The following is a 24,107-nucleotide window of genomic DNA, read 5'->3' as shown; positions in this document are numbered from 1 at the left end:
TAATAATTTATAGAGCAAGTCAACTTGACTGGTGTGTATTCCGAGTTCTGCACCATGCTGTGGACACTGGATACGTCACCATTTACTTTGCAATAAAACCATCAATGAACTTGGTAATCTGCTCCGCCAAAGCCTGAGGCTGGCTTACAAATGGCATGTGTCCGGTCTTAAAGTCCACAACTTTCCATTCGACCTTGGACTTCTCCAGCCACATATCCTGCAACGATGAAGGGTTACAACAGTCGTCCAGTGTACGCACATACGCTCTCCTACCATCAAACGCACTCTCCGCCCAGGCTGGCGCAGTGGCGGGTGTCTCAAAAGCTCGGAGTGCGTGTGGCTGCATTAGCTTATCCAATTCCGGCTCAAGGGCACGGTCGCAGTCATTGTACAAAATCTCCATCGCCGGTTCGATGACAGCAAGCCCCTGAGATGGCTGGGAACAAAATTATTAATACCCTATGGTTATGATCGCGGTTGTTCTGGGTAGACCGTACCTTGTCGACTTTGATAAAAGGAGGGTAAGCGCCGCCTACAGCAGTGAAAAGAGATTCTCCATCAAGTGTAATATTGCCCGCCACGTAAATTAGGCCGATAACGCCAGTGGATTGACCTTGGGCTCTTCTGGTCCCCTTGGCAAGTTCTTTTGCTGCGCCACCTGCAACAACACCCCCGTATGAGTGTGCGATGATGACGACATCTTTACCATGTTCGTTCAAAAGAGGGAGTATTACGTTGTCGCGCAAGAAAGCGATATCCTGAGGAGATGACACTTTGGCCGGATCAGAGGGATTGCAACTAGGGTATGATCCTGGGTGTGTTGCGTATCCGGCTTTGGTCAGATACGGTAGCAATTTCTCGAAGCCTTGAGGTGTGCCGAAGGCACCTGGAACGATAACAATCACCGGGAGGTTCGCCGAAGACATAGTGGAGGGGAGTCTGACTTGAAAACAGGTTGCGACTTTGTTATGTTGAATATTATTGCTGAGAAGAAAAAAGCTAAGAAGTCCGGATTGCTACCTGCAAGTAAGTTAAAGAAGGCGGAGTGGCAGATTTGGTGGTAGCTATTATTTATCATAGTTTAATTAACTAATCTTGCTAATTTCAATGTACCTCTGCAGATTTGCAATCTGGGCTGGGTCTTATAACCGGTCCTTCAAAATCAGTTGCATGTCAGATTAATACATTACGAAACACAATCAACAGCATGTCAGGTTGCAACGGGTACCTGCAAGTAAGCCTAAACGGACCACGCCCGTCCAATGGAGGTGCTGTACCCTACCAGGATATTAATACAGGTACATACCTAGGTAGTAAATACAGGTAAGTGGTACTTCGTGTACTAGAACATGTACCTGCAGGTGGGGGCTAAGTAGTAGTTGCATACACTATACATATCTCAGTGGGTCGGGACAGCCCCTCTCCTCATCTCGCACTTCAGTTGTGGAGTGAACAAGCATTCAGACAAACGTTACAACCGGTTTATCACGACTTGCATGAAAGAACGTGGGGGCGAAAGGATTTAGTCTGCAAATTGAAGGTGGGCATTCAATTGAACGGGAAAAAAGATAGAGATTAAGACCTTGAGTAATTTTTGGGGTAAATCAATAGGAAAGGAACCTTGGAACCTTGGAACAGTATATGGTATTGATCAAAAGACAGGAGTGGAAGAAGGCAAAGCCAATATTTGAACTGCAAACTTGGAATCCTGCCCAGGTGTACCTGTACTGAATTCGGGTCCGATAGTGGGGATCTTCGCCGTTGATGCGGGCCGAAACGTTGGAAGGAACCTTGGAATACCAAACTTTTGGCCCCAGAGGCAGCGCTCAAATGCACCACCCTGTCTGTCTCTGTGACATGTCCATCGTAAGGCCGTCAAGGTTGCGGGGATATTAATAGGACCGTAGAGCCACTGCACGGAGGGCAAAATGAAACGTACATACATCAGCGATCCAAAGCAGGCAGACGCATAGGGGTAAGAGGTCACATCAGACATCTAATTCAGCTCTCTCAAGTCATCAAGGTTTGATGGAAGGGGTCAGGAAGAAAATACCAGATCAAAAAATTATTTTGAGAGAGAATAGTACCCCAGATCAACAGGGACTGGGTTTTAACTTTACTTTTCTGTTTACTTTCCCTGGTTTTATTATAAATATACCGCCTCCAAATTTTCCGTCGGGCCTCTTTGGTCAGATTTTCGTATCTGACTTCAGATGAATTCGACTCAAAATCACCTCGTCGAACTCAGCCACCCATTGGTAGTCAGAAACAGGATGCCTTCGTAGTATTCTACATTGCGAAGGAAAATGGTCAATAGTCGGTTATGACCATTGTGGTATGAGGTACGGCGCTCCACGAACACGTCTGCTTTATCAAGTCGCAGATCAAGTAGAAAGGCTGTACTGAAATGTTTGACAATTTTGAAGATCTCGGCGAGCGAGTGATCTAAGTTATGCGGTTGCCCGTGGACGATGAGCTCCCCCCGAGACCTAAGCTATAGACAATGGACACATACGGAATTCGAAGGCCGCGGCATTCGGTCATTGGTATGGCTTTTAACTATTTCAGTGCTAACAAAGACATGCTGTGTTCCAATTCTGTTGCTGTTCGAACACGAGATAAAAGTAGCTTTGTGAAAGCGGCAGCGGTGGCAGCGGCGTATTCCTGCCACATTTTATTCTTGTGTGAGTCGCAATACTCACAAATCCCTCGAATGATAAGCGAAGGGAAAATATTCATTATTCCGGCGGCTTCCATTTCAAAGCATAGGACATCGTGTTCCTTGCCCCATCTGTCTCTTGTCAGTGCATCCTTCATCACCTGGTTGCCGGATGCTATTGTGCCGTAATGAATCACAGGCTGCTGTCACTCTCTCTGGGACCTGGATTTCACTTTGGAAGTGTCACAGTCGACACAGGTTTCCTTCCCTGAGGAGTGTGAATAGGTAGCAACATACAATATATCGTTGCTCTGCCCAGGGTAGGCGTATTCTTTATTGCAATTTTCAATCTGCTCCAAGTATGCTCGAAGTGGAGCCTTGGAAACCCTGGGTCGGACTGCATTTCACTTAGCGTAGGCCTCGAATATCGGGGAGGCGTATTGAGATAGCCATTCATTCGAGACTCGCCCCCCTTCAAAGTTTTCTGCATATCATATGGTATATATAGTACCCACGCTAGTGCCGACTGGCTTGCTCACAACATCTCCAAGTCGAATATCATTTTGGGCGGAAAGCACTCCACCGCCAATTCCAACCAAGAGACAGAATTTGATAGTACAAAAACTTCGTTTCATATTGGAAGCAACGTCTGCGGCAGGGCTTGTCCCATATTCACCATCGGGGAGACAGGTAGCAACAATATCGAGCTTGCCCATCAGTCCGAAAGCGTAAGAATTGGGATCTGCAGCTGGGACTGACACGTTCTCATGGGTAAAGTCAAAGAGTATACGAACTGCCATAAGTTCTTTATGGAGGGCACAGATAATAGCCACAGTGTAGTCTCCGGGAATAAAACATGGTGACATTCTTTCTGGGCATGATGTGTGTGTCACGGGGAGTTCTCGAGGAGGCTCAAAGTATTCTTCATTGGCATTGAAGTTGGCGCTAGGTCCCATGACTCTCTCTCCATCCAGGAATGTAAATGAGTCTAAGCTCTTTCCAATCCCGCTATCTTCGGATGGAGAGCTGCTTTTTCTTTTCGAGAATATCGACATCTGCGGCTCCGGGGGCTCTCGTGATGGTTCAACGATTTCTGCCCAATACCATCCGTGAATTGAGTTGTAGCCAAATATAAGAGCGCCACAACTCTTCTTATCATAGTTGAAACTCTTCAGAGAAAGTTCACAATGGGTGCTCAAGGATAAGAGAACCTGAACTAAATCCGAATGAGCTCTGCCTTGCTCGTCTTTACACACACACACAGCCATGAAAATTCTTCTGGGATGCGCCAGATCAGAGTATCTGTCAGCTTTACCGGCGTGGAGTAAGGATTGCCGCCGCCTGCTTTCATAGTTTCTTGGAGATCAGCGTGGCAAATCGCGATATACGACTGCCCGGGGGGTAATCTGGACCAATGCGAACAACTGTTGACTGGCCGAATAATTTCACCAAAGCCACGACCAAATAATGTGATGACATGAATGGACCGAGTGAAATCCACCCAAGACCTTCCAGATACACTTAAGTTAGTCACTCGAGGATATATAGGATCTCTCTCAGCTGCAAGATTGTTAAAGTCCCAGCCCTCCAACTGCGACCTGGAGATATGGGGATTGGCGTCGTCATTCACAACAGCGTGGTCGGTGAACACGAACCCTGAAAACCTTGCTACTACAAACACCGCCTTTGATGAACGGCTGGAACAGGCAATTTCGATTAATACGGAGCTACGGTGGTTGAACATTATGAATATTGATGCCAACTTCGGCATTACTGATATCGATATTTTCCTGTAGCTGCAAGAAAACCATTTACACCATATCCTTGATTGGAACTTGATAAAAATAGAGCCCCACATACGTATTAAGAGTTGTGAGAACTACTGCCTAAAAGACATTTTTTTCTTACTACAACACCTGTAATGTTAGCCCCGTACCGTATTCTAGCTAATGGACACACTTTCTTTTGGGCTTGGAGTGAAGGGTGTCCAGAACTGATTCCAAGGGCTTAGGGTATTATTTAACCACTTTCTGCGACTAGTCTACCTCTTCTGTTGGCTTACTTTGTATTTGACTTTCTGGCTTTCATGTGAAATAGGAAGGACATTTGTGTTCAACAGGTTGAAATAAACAGTCAACCCGCAATGTGCTGCACAAGTAGTTTGGTGTGATGTGTACTGTAAAACCAGATGGTGGTTGGGCCTCCAAGCTCTAGTTACGGACAGCTGAGTACTTACATGAACAAACACCCACAGGGTGCTGTAGGAATAGATGCGTATATATGTTTTGAATGGTGAATGGTCGCACTGTACAAACAAAAGATTGAGGGGCATAGAAGAGTGCGGCTGCCACAAACAGCTTCCAACTTTGAGGATACGACTATTCCCGGAGTGAGTGGCAGGCTACATATAGCGACATGGTAGTGCTTGGTTTCAAACATTACGCCTACAGGCTGAAAAGGCACAGCTTTTGGCCGATGGCCAGACACCTAGCTACTATATATGCTCATATCGTAACAACATAGCATTTCACGTACTGAACTGCGGTGTGGTATGTGTTCAACTACAGTACCAGCAGAGTCCCGAAGCTAACAATGGCAGAAAGGACTGATAGCAGTCGTTATGTGCAATCTGTATCGATTAGGTACAGAAAGAATATTTTTTAAGAAGCGTTAAGCTAGCTTACCACGGGTTCGGTATGCAGCACCACATGATTTTAAAGTATATATAATTTTGACTACTTTTTATTCCAGCAAAGAACTGTGTTACTCCCCGTCAATAGAAAGAATCTTGCGCTAAACTATTATATTGGTACCATTTCATTCACATGTTAAGTCTATTGCTTGCCTGTGAAAAAACATAATCAGCTAGTGACGCAAAAAACTGAATGGTATTTCTCCTATTCTTCTTCCTCTCTTAGAAAAAGCCCATTTGGTAAATGATATATAGTTGGTCTAATAGATAGTATGGGCTGTTGAATGGATATAAGGCCGACGGCCGCATAGACCGTATGTCCTCTATAACTTGAGTCCCACACGATTAGTACGGGACAGCTGCTCTCTAACATTTTCAATTCCCCGGTGCTTTGAATGATTATATTATGCGGGGACCTGGTAGTGTTGAGACGCCTCTAATTTAGTCCTCTGTTGTAGAAAAGTTATAGTAAAATCGTGTTTCGTTGCACACTTTTCCTCGAATAAAATCGGCCGATAAGATATACAGCTTCAGACGTTCGTTCGTTTACTATTCGTCATAATAAGCAAAGAAAACAACCAGCACTAATTAGTGGTAGTATGTTAGGCAAAATATGGTGATCTGCCTGGCCTTGATTAATAGTGGCTCAACACGCAACTTCGACTTAATAATTCAGTGTTGGTAGATATGTTAATTCCCTGTGCTACTAAACATAATATCTATATCACACTGCTCTCCTGTTATTTGTTTGTTTATTTTCTCACGCATTGGAGGGTTGTTTAACAATTAACTATTTAGCTAATTGTTCAATGCTAATGTGATCGAGCCCTTTAATAAATCCATTAGAATAGCTCTTATCGCTGATCAGATCTTCCTACGTCCAAGACTGCGTTACATTTATATTTAAGATGAATAACTAAAGCTGTACCCAAACAGGTGAGAAAGGCCCACGGTAGACTCGCGGCTATTTCGGCGGGTCATACCATCCTCTCTATAAAGTAATCGATCAAGTCATCCACACCACCAAGCCAGCAACTAATATGTTAGATGAGCTAGTAACAATCCATACAGGGATTTATCCAAAATTATTAGGATAGTAAAGTTTGAATGTGGTTATAGAGGTGCCAGAGTCAGGGTAAATAAAAAGCCAACTAACCAAACCTATATCATTGCTGATAATATAAACGATCGTACGACAGGGCTCACCATGGCCATAAACTACACACAGACCTCACCAAGTGCCCTATATACCAGACCACTCTAAAAAGCCCGTTATTTATGAAGAAGGCAAGTGTCGATAAACATGAGTGTATCAAAAATATAATGTAACCATATTACAGACATAAAACTTAGGCCTGCAATGAAAAAGTTCGTACATAATATTTGCAAATTTTGCCTGGCAAAGGATCAGGACGATTCCTCTATACCAGTAACCCCCGCCATATATACACAAGCAAAACCATAGATACGAATCATACATGCAGGTGTTCTCTAGCGAGATTAACGATTAAGTCGCAGGGCAAAGTATATACAAAAATTATTGACTATAAAAACAACATACTGTAATGGAAGATCCTCAAATCGCTGTCAAAATTAAATCAAAGAAATATCGAATACTGGCTTCTTGTATGTAATGGAAAAGGCAACATAGATTTGTGATTGCAAGATCGACGCTTTCCAACGGAACTCAGGTCGGTTTTGCGTAGTATAGTAGATCAAACCTTTTATTCTGTCGATTTACCTAGTCATAATATGAATACAATTGGTTGGATGGAATACAGTGGAACCAGACAGAATAAAGAAGAGGGGGCCCTCGACAGTTGTTATACGTAGTATCGGAATATTAGTTATTGCTAACGAAACAGCTACTTTTAGGCCTCATTTCGTAGCCTACTAAGGGCGACAGGATACAGGTCTGAATCCTACATACCGTAGGTCACCACGTGACGACCGTCCCCATCTGGCGACCGATTTCTAGGTACACCGACTTTTGAATCGTAGATTTTAAACCATCACAACTCAGTCAATATGGATCCTATCAAAGCGGCTTTAGCAGAAATAGAATCCTTGAAGCCAGGGGAATCGATTAATTACACTAAAATTGCGAAAACGCATAATGTGAGCCGAATAACCCTGTCAAGGCATCACCGCGGTGTACAGCGCTCTAGAGAAGAGCAGTATGAAAACCAACAAAATCTCAACAACCAGCAGACCAAAGAGCTTATAAAATGTATAAATAAGCTATCTAGCCGTGGCCTATATCCCTCATGTGAGATGCTTCGAAATTTCGTCAAGGAAATTACTGGACTTAAGCCTGGAAAGAACTGGCCCGGCCGCTTTCTAAAGAGGCATCAAGAGGAGCTCCTTTACCGCTATACCACTGCTATAGATTCTTCACGCAAACGGGCGGATTCTGCATACAAATATACCTTATATTTTGAGTTGTTGGCCAGAAAGATCCAAGAATGACATACAGGCAGAGAATATGTATAATATGGATGAGAAAGGATTCCTAATTGGAGTGCTTTCTAAAGGCAAGAGGATCTTTTCTAAGCAGCAGTATGAAAAGGATAGCCTTAAACAACGCCTACAGGATGGTAATCGGGAGTGGATTACTACAATTGCCTGTATCTGTGCAGATAAGACCTCACTGTCTCCTGGCTTAATATACCAAGCAAATTCTGGCAAGATACAGGATTCATGGCTTCAAGACTTCAATGCTACAGATCACCAGGCATTCTTTGCCTCTTCTTCATCTGGCTGGACAAACGATGAAATAGGATTTGCATGGCTTCGAGATATTTTTGACCGGGAGACAAAAGACAAAGCCAGGAGGCGTTGGCGCCTTTTAATACTAGATGGCCATAACTCTCACATTACTATGAAGTTTATTAACTTCTGTGAAGCTAATAAGATTCATTTAATGACCTATCCACCTCATTCTACCCATACACTGCAACCGCTTGATGTCAGTATCTTTGGCCCGTTGTCTATAGCTTATAGCAATAAGTTGGAGGCTTTTCTACATGCCTGCCAGGGCCTAAGCCATATTACCAAACGGGATTTCTTCAGGCTATTCTGGCCAAGCTGGAATGCGGCTTTATCAACTGAAAATATTGAAAGTGCATGGAAATCTGTTGGTATTTCGCCCTGGGATCCAGAGGTTGTTTTGAGACGCTTTACTAAGGAGGAGGACCAAAGGCCTTCCTCGAGTGAATCCTCACACTCAGTTCTACAAGCAGAAGATTGGCGGAAGATTGAAAGGCTCCTCAAGCATGTTGTTTCCGATATTTATGATAAAAAGACCAAAAAATTGAGTTCTACAATGCACCGCCTCTCTACAGAGAGTATTCTGCTTAAACTGCGCTGTGAAGGCCTCGAAAATGCCCTCCAGAATGAGCAGAAGAGAAGAAAGCGTGGAAAGCCGCTTATATTTAATCTACGTGCCCCAGAAGATGGCTACGCAGTATTCTACTCACCTAGGAAAATCCAGCAAGCTCGGGATCTTCAAATGGAAAAAGAGAAGGCAATACAGCTTGCTAAGGCTTCAAAAGAGAAAGAAAAGATCCGCCGGCAGCAGGAAAAAGAAGAGAAACAACGCTTAGTTGAAGAAAGAAAGAGAATCAGGGCATCTAATAGGGAGTTGCGTATCCAGGAAGCAGAGCAAAAAAGACACCAAAAGGCAGAGAAGCGCCTGGCTAAAGAGGCAGATTTACAGCTTCAAAATGACTTCAAACGGGTTAAGAGAGGCAAGAAGAAACCTTCCAGGCCCTCTACCGCTAAAGATCAGGAGGATATTGTTGAACCAGCTGCCGATGTTATTGAAGAGGCCCCTCTGGCAGTCAATCGTCGAGGAAGGCAAATCCGGCTACCACAACGCTTTCGGGATGATTAAAAAACCTTGATAACTTCTTTATGACTCATATTTTATTCTCTTAAAATATCTCTGTATAATTCAAACTATATGTGGTTCTAAAGCTTCAATTCCTGACTTAGTTGTTGGTGTGAAATCGGTCGTCAGATGGGGACGGTCGTCACGTGGTGACCTACGGTAACAAGACAGGATACTTAAGGAAGTGGCAGCCAATAACAGATAACAATTTTACTGAAAGATCAGTGATCTACAATTAATTTACTAACAATTAATCAAGCGTCATGTCTGCTCCCGACCTGGAGCGATCATTCCTCCCCCTCGACAATCTCCTCCTCGGGATACACCTCCTCCCCGTCAGAGACAGTGGCGTCTTGGTATTGTTGATATTCGGCCATCAAGTCGTTCATATTACTTTCGGCCTCCGTAAACTCCATTTCGTCCATCCCCTCACCAGTGTACCAATGCAAAAATGCCTTCCGACGGAACATGGCAGTGAATTGGGTGCCCACGCGGTGGAACAGCTCCTGGATCGATGTGGAATTTCCAACAAACGTAGATGCCATTTTCAATCCCTTGGGCGGAACGGAACAGAGCGCCGTCTGAACATTATGAGGAATCCACTCGACAAAATACCCGGAGTTGCGGTTCTGTACGGTGCGCATTTGGTCCTCGACTTCTTTCATGGACACCTTACCACGGCTGGACGCTAGTCAGTCTCCGGTCAGGGGAGCGGAGCGGGAATAACATACAAAAGTGCGGAACAAGTCAAAAACCGTCCGTTATGGAAATCACAGGCAGTCATCATGTTTTTGGTGTCGAACATCTGCTGGGTGAGTTCGGGAACCGACACGTTGCGGAAGGAATAGGACCCTCGGCTGGTCAGCGGCGCAAAGCCAACCATAAAGAAATGCAACCGAGGGAAGGGGATCATGTTAACAGCCAGCTTCCGCAGATCGGAGTTCAATTGGCCTGGGAATCGAAGGCTTGTTGTGATGCCCGACATAACCGTCGACACCAGGTGGTTGAGATCACCGTACGAAGGCGACGATAGTTTCAAAGTGCGCATGCAAATATCATAGAGGGCCTACGCCTATTAGTCAGGTTCCACTGAACTGAGAGCTTCACATACCTCGTTATCAAGGCAGAATGTCTCGTCGGCGTGCTCGACCAGTTGATGGACGGAGAGAGTGGCATTATAGGGCTCCACCACCGTGTCCGAAACCTTGGGGGATGGCATCACGGAAAATGTCGCCATCATGCGGTCCGGGAACTCTTCACGGATCTTTGACATCAGCAGCGTACCCATTCCAGCCCCAGTGCCACCGCCCAACGAGTGAGTGATCTGAAACCCCTGCAGGCAGTCACAGTTCTCCGCTTCCCGACGAACGACATCCACCACCTGGTCCACCAACTCCGCACCCTCAGTGTAATGGCCCTTTGCCCAATTGTTTCCCGCACTCGATTGCCCAAAGACAAAGTTATCCGGTCGAAAGAGAGCTCCGTAGGGACCGGAACGAATGGCGTCTATCGTGGCTGGTTCCAGGTCGACAAGAACCGCGCGGGGGACGTATTTCTTGCCGCCGGCCTAGATTTAATACGTCAGCACACAGACTATTCGATGATTCCTGGGGCGGACCCTTGACCTCGTTGAAATAGACGTTCATCCGCTCCAGCTCTAGATCCGACGAGCCATTATACCTAACAATCAGTCAGGAGAGGGACGGCGATCGAAGAACATCGCTGCTACTAACACTCCGGATGCGTCGAGGCCATGTTCGCCGGAGATGGTTTGCCTGCGTGAACTTAGTAACTGCAGGAGACTTAATTACAACATAGGTGACATGGCGGTGACGTACCAGAAAGATGAACCAACTTGGTTGCCCTGTAGATTCGCCTCTCAGTCTCAACATCCACAGTTGGATGATTGCGTACGGGCACTTACACATTGGCCGGTTTGAAGGTGGACCTTTATTTCACAGAATCAGTACTCCAATCACGGGCGGAAATTTATTTGAGGCGGAAAGAGATGAAAAGAAGAAAACGGATTATGTCTTACAATCTCACGCATGATGGAGAGAAACAGATGGGAATGAAACAGATGGGAATGAGTAAAGGTGCTGGTGAGCTGTCTGATCGGTCGGTTGGGAACAAAGAAAGTGCGGAGGAAAAAGGCTCTGAGCTGGCATGGGCCTCTAGGTACATGGGAGCATCCAGCCTTTTATAGTTTCCGGCTGGGTGGCTCTACCAGTATCAAATAATGGGGGCGATTGGTGGTTGCCGACACCGTTCCTTACCGTTCCCATACCGATGAACATGGGTTGGGATACATGAGAGCGCCTACTAGGGTAGGTAGTCGACAGGCCACCTACATGGAAACATACTGTACCGAGTACCGGCTGAGGTTTGGGTCTAGTCGTATTATTTGGTCATCCGGGCACTGGAGTCAAGTAAATCGTCTATCCATGTCAGCTTCGTTCTTAAGGGGGAACAGTTGCTTGTACCAGTACCAGGTAAGTATTATACCTAAACATAAATAAAAGATACACATTTAATTGTATGTCTGTACTACAGTCAAGTTTGGAGAAAAACTGTATCTATATAATTATAACTAACTATTGATCCTCCGGTGGGTCTTACATAATCATAAGCACCCAAGATCAGAGGTTCGATCTGTAGGTCGGTCAGTTTTTTCTTTTTTTTATCTTATCCCGACATAAAGAACAAAGCGATATTTACTGTCGTGCTTAAACCCCTGGCCGAAGCTAACATAACCTACATTCAATTTCCAGATGCCTGATTTCAGAAAAAAGAAAATGGAAAAGAAGAAGAAATGGAAAGGAAAAAGGCAGAAACAAAATAAAAACATGGTCAGGAACCCAGGCATTCCACCATAGCAGGAAACAGCTAACATCTAATTAATTTCCGCATCCATGCCAAGCGCTCCATAGTCAGAACTGAAGACACCATCAAAACTGCTAGAAAGAATGCTATAGGGCCGACGGAGCCACGAAAACTGCTTTTATGCAGTGACGTGGTTGGCTCCCACCCAAGGTAAATATCACATCAGGGAGCTTCTTCGTCTAATGCCTTCGCAGGCATCCATTTCACCGCAATTGGTTCATGCTTGCCACCTCGAATTCGCCTGTCCTTGGACCATAACTGGAATGTTAGGTCAGCGGGCCCAACTACCACCTTCACATCAAATATGGTCCTCCAGAAAGCGGGCTTGATGCTGTACCAGTGGCGATTTTTCAGCTTCTTCTCGACGTCCTCGGTTAAAATATCAAGACTACAGACTAGCTGAACGCCCTTTTGTCTCATGCTCTTAGGGAGCTTGTCGGGAGGGAGAATTGACATGACAACGTGCACCTTCTGTGGCTCACTCTCGCGCCCGGGGTCGGCCTTGTATTGAAATTCTTTTGTAAATCCGGTGTTTGGAATAGGGTGGCCCTGCAAGGTTTAAATTAATGGGTATGTTCAGCATATAATTGAAGTCAAGAAAATGAGGGACGGACTACCTGAATAACAAGCCAATCGACTTGGTCAACTGCATACATCTGTTTGTCCCTGGAGTCGAGCCGCACTGACTCTCCTATATGTTTCTCTGGATCATAAATCTGGTCGCAAATAATCCCATAACTCACGGGGGAGCATCGGGACCCGAACGTCACAACTCCGTATCTGATCTGTTGGATTCGATCCAGAACTAACCCATGGACCACTACGAGTTGTCTATGCGGAAGCCAATGTCAGTATAGCAGAATTTATAGGATAAAAGAGGAGAAACAAGCTACACATACGGCTCATCTGCTAGAAGAACCTGCATTCTTTCAGCGTTTGGATGCTTCGTGGTATCTAGGCTGGTAAATCTTTCTACAAGACACTGCCTCACGTATGGCGAGCTCCCAAACCCCCCGGAAAGAATAAGGTAGTTCTGGAACATTAGCTGTCTGTTCTCGACCAGGTTTAGGAGCACTCACTATTTGGTCCTTCGGGTATCGAGCATACATCTGGCAAATGTGCCCATCCAAAAGGCTGCAAATCTCGGCTATCTTCAAATCAAAGCAATTCTTGACATGTTCCCTTGGGTTCTGTTAGCCGAAAGCATACTCAATGCCTGGAAAGGATCATATTTGGGGTCGACACTACCATGCAATACGCATTTGGCCGTCATAGATCTCGGCTTCTGGAAAGTCTGACTCGGTTAACAATGATGGTACGTCGAGCTTCAGCCATGGTGTCGATGTAGCCTCTGTGCCAAATGCGCATTTAAGTCGTTGGAAGCGGCCGGAGGTCATTCGCCATGCTGCATCACTTGGGGAAAGACGTAAGTGATTTTGAACTTTCTCCAATCTCTCACAGATCAGCTGGTGGATTTTTCTATCGATAAATACTGAACCAATTGGTTGTCCTGCGTTGTATCAGTCTCGTACCTGCGTCATATTTTCTAAATTGTTTCGTTTTTGGACGCATTATACCTTCAACATGGCCCAATTGCTCGAGCCTAGTTGGCTCACCCCTAGAGGAAATGAGTTTGAGAGCATTTACGTCCTACAGGAGAAGTCAGAACACGACCGCGACACTTGAATGTCGGTCAACACACCGTGGTTCCTCCGCCAGAGTCACAGACGAGTATTGTATCATCGGCCTGGATGGGTTGCGTTTCCCGTTAATAAAAAAGAACTGAAAAACATTTCCATCTACCAACCTGGTAGTGTTCATTACCCGCATATACCGCTGCTGCCTCCGCTTCGGTGAGACCAATAAAAGCGCGATGGTTGGGTGTTTTCGCATGGATTGCGTGCTCGAGGAGACTGCGGGTTTCTTCAATCATTCGTACATCCTTCCAAGTCGTCGGGACACTGAAAAGGAATTCGACTCTCCGCGACGCAAACTGCGGGATGGTGCTGCTAAAATGAGACACCACATGCTGATAGATGCATTGGATGTAGTCTTGGAACCAGCGCTGAGCCTCCTGTCGACTAGGACCCCCTAGATACTCGTCCCGATACTGAGGCGCAAGATGGAGCTTAAAAAATTCCTTGATATCCGATACGTTGTCCTCGGGGTCACATTTAAACCCCCAATTCTGAACGGTCTTCGACTCCAAACCATATTCGAGGCAGGTAGGCACTTTGTTCGCCAGCTCGCCGGGTAGCTTTCCCGGCCAACGCTGGATAGTCTTCGGAGGAGTCCATTCTGGCGCACAGGAATAAGCAACTCCTATACGTCGGGTGTATGGTCAGCCTTCAAGCTCTCCTGATACGCTGGAACGCGCGCCCACCCGTATAGGTCATCCCGAAATCTATCCCAACCACCACGTCTGGACTCCACTCACCCCCGGGCCCCCCTGGGGCCAGGGTTCGGGCGGTAACTACCTCTTTATCACTCATCTACAGAGTGAGCCATGAGGCTACGAGTTCACAAGATGTCGGATTGCCTAGAGGTTTAGTTCCGAGGTTGTGACTGATTCTCGTACTGACATTCAGGACGGAGCTCTCATTTTGGGATCTTCTCCCCGCCCCCACTTCAACTATGCCATTCATGCCCCTGACAAGGATCATTCGTGTTTGAGCACGTTTTTGAGAGGTGGGACAAACTAATTCTTTCTTTACAGTACTAGCCTGGTTATATATGCACTACGCCGCAGCATCGCACTCCCGAAAAGGGAAACAACCCGAGACGCTTAAATACATGAAAGTGCCCAAGCTGACACCCCAAACTCGTGCGCATTTGGCACTACTGATGAGGAATCATGGACAATTTTCTTCTCTGGCCTCGTCAGGCAGGGGCCCAAACAACCGCACCGTCTCCTACACTGTCCACCCCTACTCCAGCCAATCAAGCAGGAGCGTTTAGTACACCAGATAGGGCAAGCCCCAGCACTTGGTCTTCAGCTACATCGCCCAACAGCTCATTTTCCTCTTCAAGCTCTACAGTTTCAACGAGTACGACATCTGCGGCCTCCACAAGTGAGACACTGAGTACGGCGTCTACTGCCAGTAGCAGTACCAGCGACAGCACCCAAACAAGCGATCGCAGTCGAGGAGTCAGTAATGGAACTCTTGCAGGTGCCATCATAGGATCAATTGCCGGAACCGCTATTGTAGCCCTGTTGGTTGCCATTCTTTACATCCGCTTCCGCAGGAACAAAGAAGCGAGGACTACCCAAGGTGCCAGTTCGACTACACGCGATACGCCAAAACCACTGGGAGAAATTCAGACACAATCCAGACTTCCACCGGTCGGAACCCAAGAGAAAGAACCCTCAGGCACTTCATCAGCTCCCTGGTCCCTGCTACTTAACTTGTCCTCGTACGTCCCAGATCCAGCGGATGACCACGCTGTCTGCACCCGAATACAAACCCTTTTCGACCAGGCCGGTCTACACGTGGACAATTATTACACTCCAGCGTCTCCAATGGTCCGACCGACGCAGGATGCTGTCGCTCGCGTTAATCACTACGGCTCCCCTTTCCTACCCTCGTCCGTGGCTACTATGCTTTCGAAGCCCCGAGCTCAGAGACCCGTTCTTACTCATGTTTTGGTTCGGACCTTGTTGAATGCGATTCAGCCAGGAATGGGAACCGAATCCCTACTTCCCCAACCCTATGCGTCAAGCCCACCGCATCAGGGGAATGCAGTCTTTGGCTCCGGTAAAGCGCCCCATTCAATCCTAAATGGACATTGAAGTAACCATGTGATATAGACAAGGATCGGGCCATATTCGCCTGGCGCATGTTGACAGCCTACCTATATAAACAAGACCATTCCGCGGAGGGGGGAAGTACCAGAAATATTGAAGAAACAGCCCTGGCACATCTGACGGAGAGCTTCGTTCATGCCTTTGCACCATACAGTGACGCTCATTTCTCTGAGACCGACCGCCTCATCCATTTTTCAAGCGTCGCCAAAGCAGCAGCAGACCTTGGTGTTTGGCTATTTGCCAACCCATGTTTCTTTGACTTTCGCTGGAGTACCAGTACGACTGACCGACTGACTGTGCTGCCGGCCGTAGTAAAAATTACCGATGAACAGGGGCAACGATTGATAGTACCTCAGGTACTAGTGGAGGAGACTAAAGTACGAGTTTGAGAGTAGAGTCATCTAGGGGTCAAGTTTATTACATGGATAATATCTATCCTCCAAAGAGGATGGAGGAAATTGCATAATTACAGCTAATGCGACACTACTTTAGTATAGTTCACTAGTAGAGAAGATCCCTGTTAGCGTATAAAAGTACCTATCGTAACCACTAAAGTAGAGCATCTCTAGGGAGGATTTCCCCGCCTGGAAAATTGAGGCCCAGTTCTCACATACATAACCACTCATTCATTCAGTTCTCGTCCTACAACATGGAATCGAACTTAATCGTATCCCGAGACGACCATGCACCAATCGTCCCCAGATCGCGAACGTCCCAACCAACGCTAAAACTGGGCTTGCGGTCCCTACGTCGCAACGACTTCCAGTTAACAATGATCAAGGAACAATCAAGCGAACTCCTCAAAACCACCGACCACGTTCTTACTCAATTACGCGAAGTCGAGCGTCTCCGGCAACTCAAAGCGAATGCCCTAGATAATCAGGAGCGCGCATGGATGGACTCAACTATCCACGACGTCACGGACGCCGCACGGGATGTAGCGATTCTCGTCGAACCAGCACGCGCCGAGCAGGAGGCCCGAAATGGGAAACTGAGTCTGGGGAGACAGCTGCGCTGGATTTATCGTGATAGTCAAAGGGCACAGGACAAGAGACTCCGATTATTGGCTTGTTATCAGAGTTTGGTAATTGTCTTGGATCGACTTCAGCGCTTGGATTTTCCTGCTACGCATGAGCTTGAAGCGGCTATACCGGAGAAGGCTGGGTGCAGCAGCCCGGAATTACAGACGCCTTCAGCCTTGGACGCGTCCTTTTCAGAGGATACAATGAAAGAGAAACAGGTTCTGGAGCCTCCTAGTTACGAAATGTACGATATGTTGACCTGGCGTCGGTCAAAAGGGGCTACCGCCAGTATCGAGTGCAATCCATCTCCGGTTCGTACGGCAGGGGAAGTAGATATCAGTCTGGGGTAGGTGGGAGTGTTTGTGATTCTCGTCTATGATAGTCTATGATAGTATGCACATCCTATTTGTTTAATCAATCTATCCCAGCTGTCTCATTTCGGGCCTCAGTTGATTTTCTATAATCTCTGTTTAAAAGCAATTGTCAGGGTGAAGGGACGAATGAAGTGCAATTTTATATGCGAGTTTAAACTCTCAGATTTTAAGTGTATTTATATAATTCCAACTATGTCTCCAATATGTTACCATCAAAGTCCTCGTAGTCATGATGCAACTGTACACAGCACTCCGCTTTTAACTATATATTTCCAAGACATGAGGGAGAGAAAATACATTAATCTTTAACATTTGGATGCAAAATTCGCTATTCAGAATTTCACCTTATTTCTACATAAACTCCACCCTCTCTAGACTATTTAGCCACTGGAGCAATATTTTCAACGAATAATAATAAAGAAAATCGCCATGGGAATCTCCTATCGTTTTCATGGACAAGCAAATTGACCTCACCTTCCACGCTACTGTAAAGAACTCGGGGGAAGAGCTTTGGTGGGCAATGTCTTGGTATATAGGAGGCTGCAATATAGGCATATTAGCTATTCGCGAACCAATGACTGGATTAGAGGAGCAATTAATGAGTAGGTTTCAGCTGAGCTGAAAGCGGACTTCGGCTGATATCTGGTCACTGACTCCATGTCGACCATAAAGAATTAGGTCTCTGGTTCAACTAAACTACCAAACATCTCTCTTTATAAAAGCGAGGCAAATAAACGAAGAATGTAAACTAGCTAATATAAGAGATCCGATGATGTTGTATCATCAACAACCTTTGACTATGAGTGGTGCTGAATAATCAATATTACCATAGTTAACTAGTTAATTGTCGACACTCCTTTTAGCAGTTATATGACCATTTCAAACCCGTAGAGAGTGGATTGATAAATACTGCACTGGTTAACAAAATTTTACCCCATCACATTATCTTTCTTCCAACAATGCCCGTAGACTCATTACTGATTGATTTTGTTGTTGTTGACTCTGTTTCTGTCTCGCGTGGGTAAGCATCTCCGGAATCAGGTCGGATTAACATATATATCCACCAACACATATTCCCTTACACATACATTAATATCCGCCATAGAGTATAAATATCTCCATGAACCCGGCGTCTAAATTTGTTTTTCACCTTTTCAAGGACTGAAATGGCACCGTCAAATCCAGGCTCTTGCCTCTGCGGAGCCGTGCAATACCAACTCACCGACGACCCAGAGAAATTCATTATCTGCCACTGTGATAGTTGTCAAAAAGCAACAGGTTCAGCATTTATGGCAAACTGCTGGTATAGAAAAAATGTATTCGCCCTCTTTCTTTCTGTGATATAATTTCTTTGTATATCGAATCTAACGTAAGAATAGCGACTCCAAATAACCCAAGGCCGGGAATCCATCAAAACCTACAACGACAAAGCTACTCTTACAGGTCAAATCCTGAAACGCTCGTTCTGCGACACGTGTGGATCGAACCTTTTCATCCAAAATGATAATTTGGAGAAGGCTCAACTTATATCCGCGACCAGCGGAACCATTGATAATCGGGCGAATCTGCATCCCACTGTGGAAGTATGGGGCCAGGGTCGACGGACTTGGCTCTGTCCTATTGAGGGGACTGAGAAGAAGAACACGCAGTGAATTTTAATTGAAAAGTGTCTTGTATATAGAAAGCTGTACAGAAATAAGACATATTATGGGATATTCTTCCATGGAATAGACCACGTGTTTATCAATCGACAATACGGAGCTGCAATCCCACAGAATGCTCAAAGCAATACGCCCGAGGAAATAAGAATTATCCCAGGGTTCTCTCATGGTTCGCATTTGTGGTTGTTGTCATTGTTACTTGATATTAATTGTTTGGGATGAGATCGTACACTTACCAAAAAAGCCCACTCCATCATCAGCCCAATTTGTCATTACTGATGTGAATATATTGACGTTGATGCATAATAAATGATACAGTCAATTACAAAGATCTACCCTTTTAGAAAGAACTAGTACATTAAATAGGATTTAATACCTCTACCGTCTCCGCACTGGACCACACTGATGATCAGGTCCTAGGGCCTTTTATTCTTTTTTTATCTGTGCACCGTCCCTATCTGCCTCATGACTGTCTTTATATTCACATACTAGGGACACAATATTCGCTTTGCGGCGTACGATGGGGTTGCCATGTGGAATTATTTAGCTAGAGGGCTAGAGTTGGATATTAACCAGTCTGTTAAAAGATGGGTTGGGAGGGAAGATAGCTGACTGGCTAGGAAATGGATAGCAGCTGTATGAACACTGCAGCAATCTATTCTACGGTTTTCTATTCTCTCCTTCCCACACTGTCCTAGCTCCTGTAGGATGCTATAAGGCTACTTGTACCCGGACAAGTCTTATTGTCAACTCGACATAGGCAAATTCCTTGTAATCGTGGATATAATGGCCAATATGATAATACCAATTGTTCAGACAAAGCCTGCTGTTGCTTTATCAGATTTGGACAATTTATTGTTTAGTCTACGGAACATATCAAAGTTTCCTGTCGCATAATTAACCCCTACGCGTAAGAGTAGACATATTTTAGTAAGCAGGCTAGTTAGTTAACTACCAATAGATAGTTAGCTAGCTAACTGCTGGTTGCCTAATTCATGAGGCGTCTAGTTTGAGCGGAATCCGAGGCCCAAAAATAGCAAACGAATTCATTCTTAAACTACAAATCGGTATCCAAATCAACACCTGCTTCAAAATGTGCAGTATAAACAAGAAGAAATATGTCAGCATGTAGTGCCTTCCATAATGTTACCCTCCAAAAACGTGACAAGACCTACAGCGATCGCCCTGATGTTCAGCGGCGCTAACGTGATTTTACATGCCCCCAGATTGGACGCCATTTTAGCATTTAACTGTTTCGGTTGCTTGAAATGCACCCTCAGGGTTGACCAAGTCTGCTCGTTATAATCCTTATGATATATACTTGGTATGCATTTCAGTGCGCTCGATGCCATAAACCTACCTTATGCACTTTGCTGGCCAACATATTCGGACTCCACTCGGTGACGCCAACCATTAAACGACTCTCGAACATGAATGACAGGGTCCCTGCATGAGCTTGGTTGGGACCAAATCTATTACCAATACATTTTCTATCACAAGACTGAGCGTGGCTTACGGGCGAAGGAGCTGATATTCCCTATTATGTCCTCCGTGCTATACGCGATTTTCTTGCCAGAGCCAAACCATACATCTCTACCCTACGACATGCAATCGGCCAGGTTTCAGAGTAGACGACACCAGTCGCTGTTGAGCTCTCCATTCGCCCCGCGGATGGCGAGCTTGCAGCAGTTATTAACGCGGAGAGCTTCCACCAAGTCTAGCCACGGCAGACTTTTTTTTTTCAGGAAAGGAGGCAACCGGCCACGATTTGTTCCAACCCTGTGCAGTCACTATGAGCCGCTTCAGTAGCCCGTTCTTTTTGCACACGGGACCTCTCGGTGGGGATTCCTTAACAATGCCCAGACTGTAGCTTCTCTTTGTCCTTCCTGCCGAGCCGGTCAACGGCGGCCGAATTGAGCTCGGCTCGTAGTTAGTATATAAAAGAGAGAGTTTAGAATATTAGGCTCTATACTATTAAATTATAATATGTTAGTCGTAAAGATGCTACTGTTTTCTTTGCATCTGTGTCTGTTGAATATAAGATGATGGGTGCATAGGCACCAGTGCAACCAGAACCGAAGCCGTACCAGTCATACTGACATGGCAAAATCAAAATCGACACTGCATTCCACTCAGGACTTAACACCTTCTACAGGATGGTTCCTGAATTATCTGTCGCTTGCGCGTAACCCTGAAATTCTTCTTCGCTATCAACAAGCGCTGTGTTGAACTTCCCCGGTCACAAGCCAACTTTGCGCCAAAGGTGAACACCAATTCGCAACGCCACAAACAAGGTCGCCAAGGCTGGGAGTGCAGTGATCTGTGCGAATGACGCTCCTCTAGACTCCTCAGCGAGATACTCAGGAGAGAAATCAGATGAAGACATGACGAAGCCGGGTTTGCGCAGGGAAATTTAAGGCAAGGCGGTTGAATATGAACAGCGAATAACAAAGAACCGGGCTGAAGGGTATAGAAGGAGCTTGTGTCGTGTTTCCGGACTCGAGCTTTCTTTCTTCGCATATACCATACCTACTCAGCTTCAAACCTCGTGATAAAGAAAGCCTGATTATCTACGCTGCTTGCAAATTTCGAGTCTATCAGAATAAGATCTCAAAGAAGGACCAGCACATCGTTTCAGTTTGATGGCTGGCTGACCATAGTGTCGATTGTAAGGGACCATCTACACAATCTGGTGCTAGACTATTCTAATCGCTCTCACCTGTAAGGCATTTGCATGGGGACTCTATACTGTCCTCGCTCTCGGGTGTAGGAACGTTCGTGTCGGCAGGCATGTCGTACTCCTCAGTAGGGACGAGATTACTACTATGCAGATGCACTTCTTCGTGTCATATCATCTCTATGTAACGGTATTAGCTACGATCAAAGTGGAGCATTCTGACCATGTACTATCTCATGTTCCCTACCCGCTCCATGAAATGGAGCACACAGGCGATAGGAATTATAGTCACAGCATGGTGAGTCACATGTATCGTCGTCTCGGTCTTTGGATGCCATCCCATCCGCAGAAACTGGGACCCATTCGTCGAGGCCCGGTGCATCGACAATGTCAGGGTCTTCATCGGCAAGGCAGTACCCAATTTCACTACAGATCTTGTGATGCTGGCACTACCCATTGTGGAGCTGCGAAAACTGCATATGAAGATCACGCAGAAGATTGCTCTTGGGACTGTGTTCTTGATGGGAGGGCTATGGTGTGCCGCGAGCGTTGTGTGGTTCGCGCAAATCAGAGAGCTATCTAGGGATAACGTGGATCCGTCGTGTAAGAAGCCCGCCTGTCTACCCGACTAGCTCCGCAAGCCAAACTGTTTTGTCGGTCTAGACATACTCTCGGACAATATGCTCTGGACGATGGTTGAGCCTTGTGTGGGGATTATCGCATCATGCCTGCCCCGCTGCGTCCGCTTCTGACTGTGCTATTGAAGCGGGCGGCGTTTCGGCGCTACTGGCTTAGCAGAAAGGAGAGGGGTAATAACAAATACGCTGGGATGCCGGAGATCGTCACTATTGGTGGCAGCAGTGGATAGAAGGGGCTGATCAAGTTGGAAACCGAAACATGCAGTGAGCATTCTGAATGACAGCCGGACTGAGTGGGGGTGGGCAGTGAGAGTGTCAGCTAACGCCCGAAACAAAGAAAAAGCCAAGTTGAAGCAAGGATGCTGTCGGGTTACCTTACTAGTTGCTGTACCTATTCAAATTCAGCTGCCTCTTTTCTTTTTCCCTCTCCTTCATCCTTCTTGGATCTTCTTACCTATACACTCACTCCCCTTCTAAAAAACTCCATCTATCGCTATGGAAGCGCTTATGCCCCAGGCTATCAGGGACACCGCGACCTTCCGGAAGACGTCGGTGCCCTGGACCTTGGACGAGCCTTATACCCAGACTTACTATGACTTTGACCCCGCAACTTCCACCTGGGTCTCCAAGTCGCCATCCGCCCTCGGAAGCTCGAGTAGCAATGATAGTACTAGCCTAGACATTACTGCTATTGCGCTCTATACGTGGAACATTGACTTTATCCTTCCCTTCGCCGCAGCCCGCATGCGACCAGCGCTTGCACAACTTGACCGACTCACGCACCTTCTCCCTTTAAACGTCGCCCCTGTTATCTTTCTCCAAGAATGCACCCATTCTGACTTTGAAATAATTGCCGCGACTCCGTGGGTGCAAGCCCATTTCCATCTTACGGATATTGACACCACCAACTGGGCCACCACGCAGTATGGCACTACCGTCCTTGTCAGCAGGCGTCTGCCTATTACGTCTGTCTTTCGTGTCCACTACTCCCACACACGCATGGATCGCGATGCGCTTTTCGTCGACGTCTCTATTGGGCTTAATGAGAAGCGAATCCGCCTCTGCAATACGCACCTAGAGTCCATGGCACTTGACCCTCCGTACCGCCCACCGCAGATGCAGCTAGTCGCTCAGTATATGCATCACGATGGGGTGCACGCTGCTCTCGCCGCCGGTGACTTCAACGCAATCCAGCCGGTTGATCGCATATTGCATGCGGACAATAATCTCAAGGACGCATTCCTAGAATTAGGCGGGCAGGAGGACACCGAGGAAGGATATACGTGGGGCCAGCAAGCAACAACAAACCAGCGCGCGCAGTTTGGGTGTTCTAGAATGGACAAGGTCTATTTCCGAGGGTCTGTCAAGCTACTGAAGTTTGAGAGATTTGGAGAAGGAATCCTGGCAGAAGGGGATGAAGAAAGGAGGCAGATCGTGGAGCTGGGATTCAAGAAGCCCTGGATTACGGATCACCTGGGGGTTATGGCGGTAGTGGATGTTTTGCTTAGCACGAAGGGGCAGCTTTGAGTGGATACCGTAGGTGTTCGTCATTCTGGATTTTGTGGTTTGCATCAGGCCTGGGTAGGATAGAGCAAGAAGAATGTCTTGCACTTAGTTCTTGATCTTATACCACATGCTGTGAATACATCTGGCATATGTGTAGTTGTAAAATTTTCTGACTCTTGAGTTGCTCTGGAGGGAACCCACGTTGGCTGAGATCTGTTGGTACGTAGCGTTTCTTGAAGTCAAAGTTCTTGTGCACATGCCGGATAAACTTAGAGGCTTCCTCTACCTGAAACCTGAT

The 24,107-nt window shown here is 46.2% G+C and overlaps 6 protein-coding genes across 6 annotated transcripts; 2 read left to right on the top strand and 4 right to left on the bottom strand.

Annotated features, from left to right (window-relative positions):
- Positions 1-82: 82 nt before the first annotated feature.
- On the bottom strand, positions 83-926 carry ATNIH1004_006524 (alpha/beta hydrolase; the record flags this gene model as incomplete). Its single annotated transcript, XM_033571151.1, has 2 exons — positions 83-436; positions 498-926. The coding sequence occupies 2 exons, from the start codon at positions 924-926 to the stop codon at positions 83-85; spliced, it is 783 nt and encodes a 260-aa protein (XP_033427183.1).
- Positions 927-3,150: 2,224 nt separating this feature from the next.
- Positions 3,151-4,403, bottom strand: ATNIH1004_006523 (uncharacterized protein; the record flags this gene model as incomplete). The annotated part of the gene is made up of 2 exons (XM_033571150.1): positions 3,151-3,875; positions 3,920-4,403. The coding sequence occupies 2 exons, from the start codon at positions 4,401-4,403 to the stop codon at positions 3,151-3,153; spliced, it is 1,209 nt and encodes a 402-aa protein (XP_033427182.1).
- Positions 4,404-9,530: 5,127 nt separating this feature from the next.
- Positions 9,531-11,293, bottom strand: TUB2_2 (tubulin beta chain; the record flags this gene model as incomplete). Its single annotated transcript, XM_033571149.1, has 8 exons — positions 9,531-9,924; positions 9,975-10,309; positions 10,355-10,810; positions 10,869-10,923; positions 10,977-11,018; positions 11,082-11,107; positions 11,168-11,191; positions 11,282-11,293. 8 exons carry the CDS (start codon positions 11,291-11,293, stop codon positions 9,531-9,533), a joined length of 1,344 nt encoding a protein of 447 aa, XP_033427181.1.
- A 995-nt stretch (positions 11,294-12,288) lies between these two features.
- ATNIH1004_006521 (Hsp70 family protein) lies at positions 12,289-14,618 on the bottom strand (the record flags this gene model as incomplete). The annotated part of the gene is made up of 9 exons (XM_033571148.1): positions 12,289-12,675; positions 12,744-12,957; positions 13,026-13,159; positions 13,206-13,308; positions 13,375-13,636; positions 13,704-13,776; positions 13,829-13,873; positions 13,934-14,448; positions 14,510-14,618. The coding sequence occupies 9 exons, from the start codon at positions 14,616-14,618 to the stop codon at positions 12,289-12,291; spliced, it is 1,842 nt and encodes a 613-aa protein (XP_033427180.1).
- A 362-nt stretch (positions 14,619-14,980) lies between these two features.
- ATNIH1004_006520 (GFA family protein) lies at positions 14,981-18,979 on the top strand (the record flags this gene model as incomplete). Its single annotated transcript, XM_033571147.1, has 4 exons — positions 14,981-15,881; positions 15,935-16,308; positions 16,566-17,264; positions 18,707-18,979. The coding sequence occupies 4 exons, from the start codon at positions 14,981-14,983 to the stop codon at positions 18,977-18,979; spliced, it is 2,247 nt and encodes a 748-aa protein (XP_033427179.1).
- A 3,819-nt stretch (positions 18,980-22,798) lies between these two features.
- On the top strand, positions 22,799-23,830 carry ATNIH1004_006519 (endonuclease/exonuclease/phosphatase family protein; the record flags this gene model as incomplete). The annotated part of the gene is made up of 1 exon (XM_033571146.1): positions 22,799-23,830. One exon carries the CDS (start codon positions 22,799-22,801, stop codon positions 23,828-23,830), a length of 1,032 nt encoding a protein of 343 aa, XP_033427178.1.
- Between the last annotated feature and the right edge of the window lie 277 nt (positions 23,831-24,107).

The sequence above is a fragment of the Aspergillus tanneri genome (assembly GCF_003426965.1).
Source record: "Aspergillus tanneri strain NIH1004 chromosome Unknown AapTan_4_pilon_pilon_pilon, whole genome shotgun sequence".
NCBI classification, from domain to species: Eukaryota; Fungi; Ascomycota; class Eurotiomycetes; order Eurotiales; family Aspergillaceae; genus Aspergillus; species Aspergillus tanneri.
This window is presented reverse-complemented; position numbering and strand designations above follow the sequence as displayed.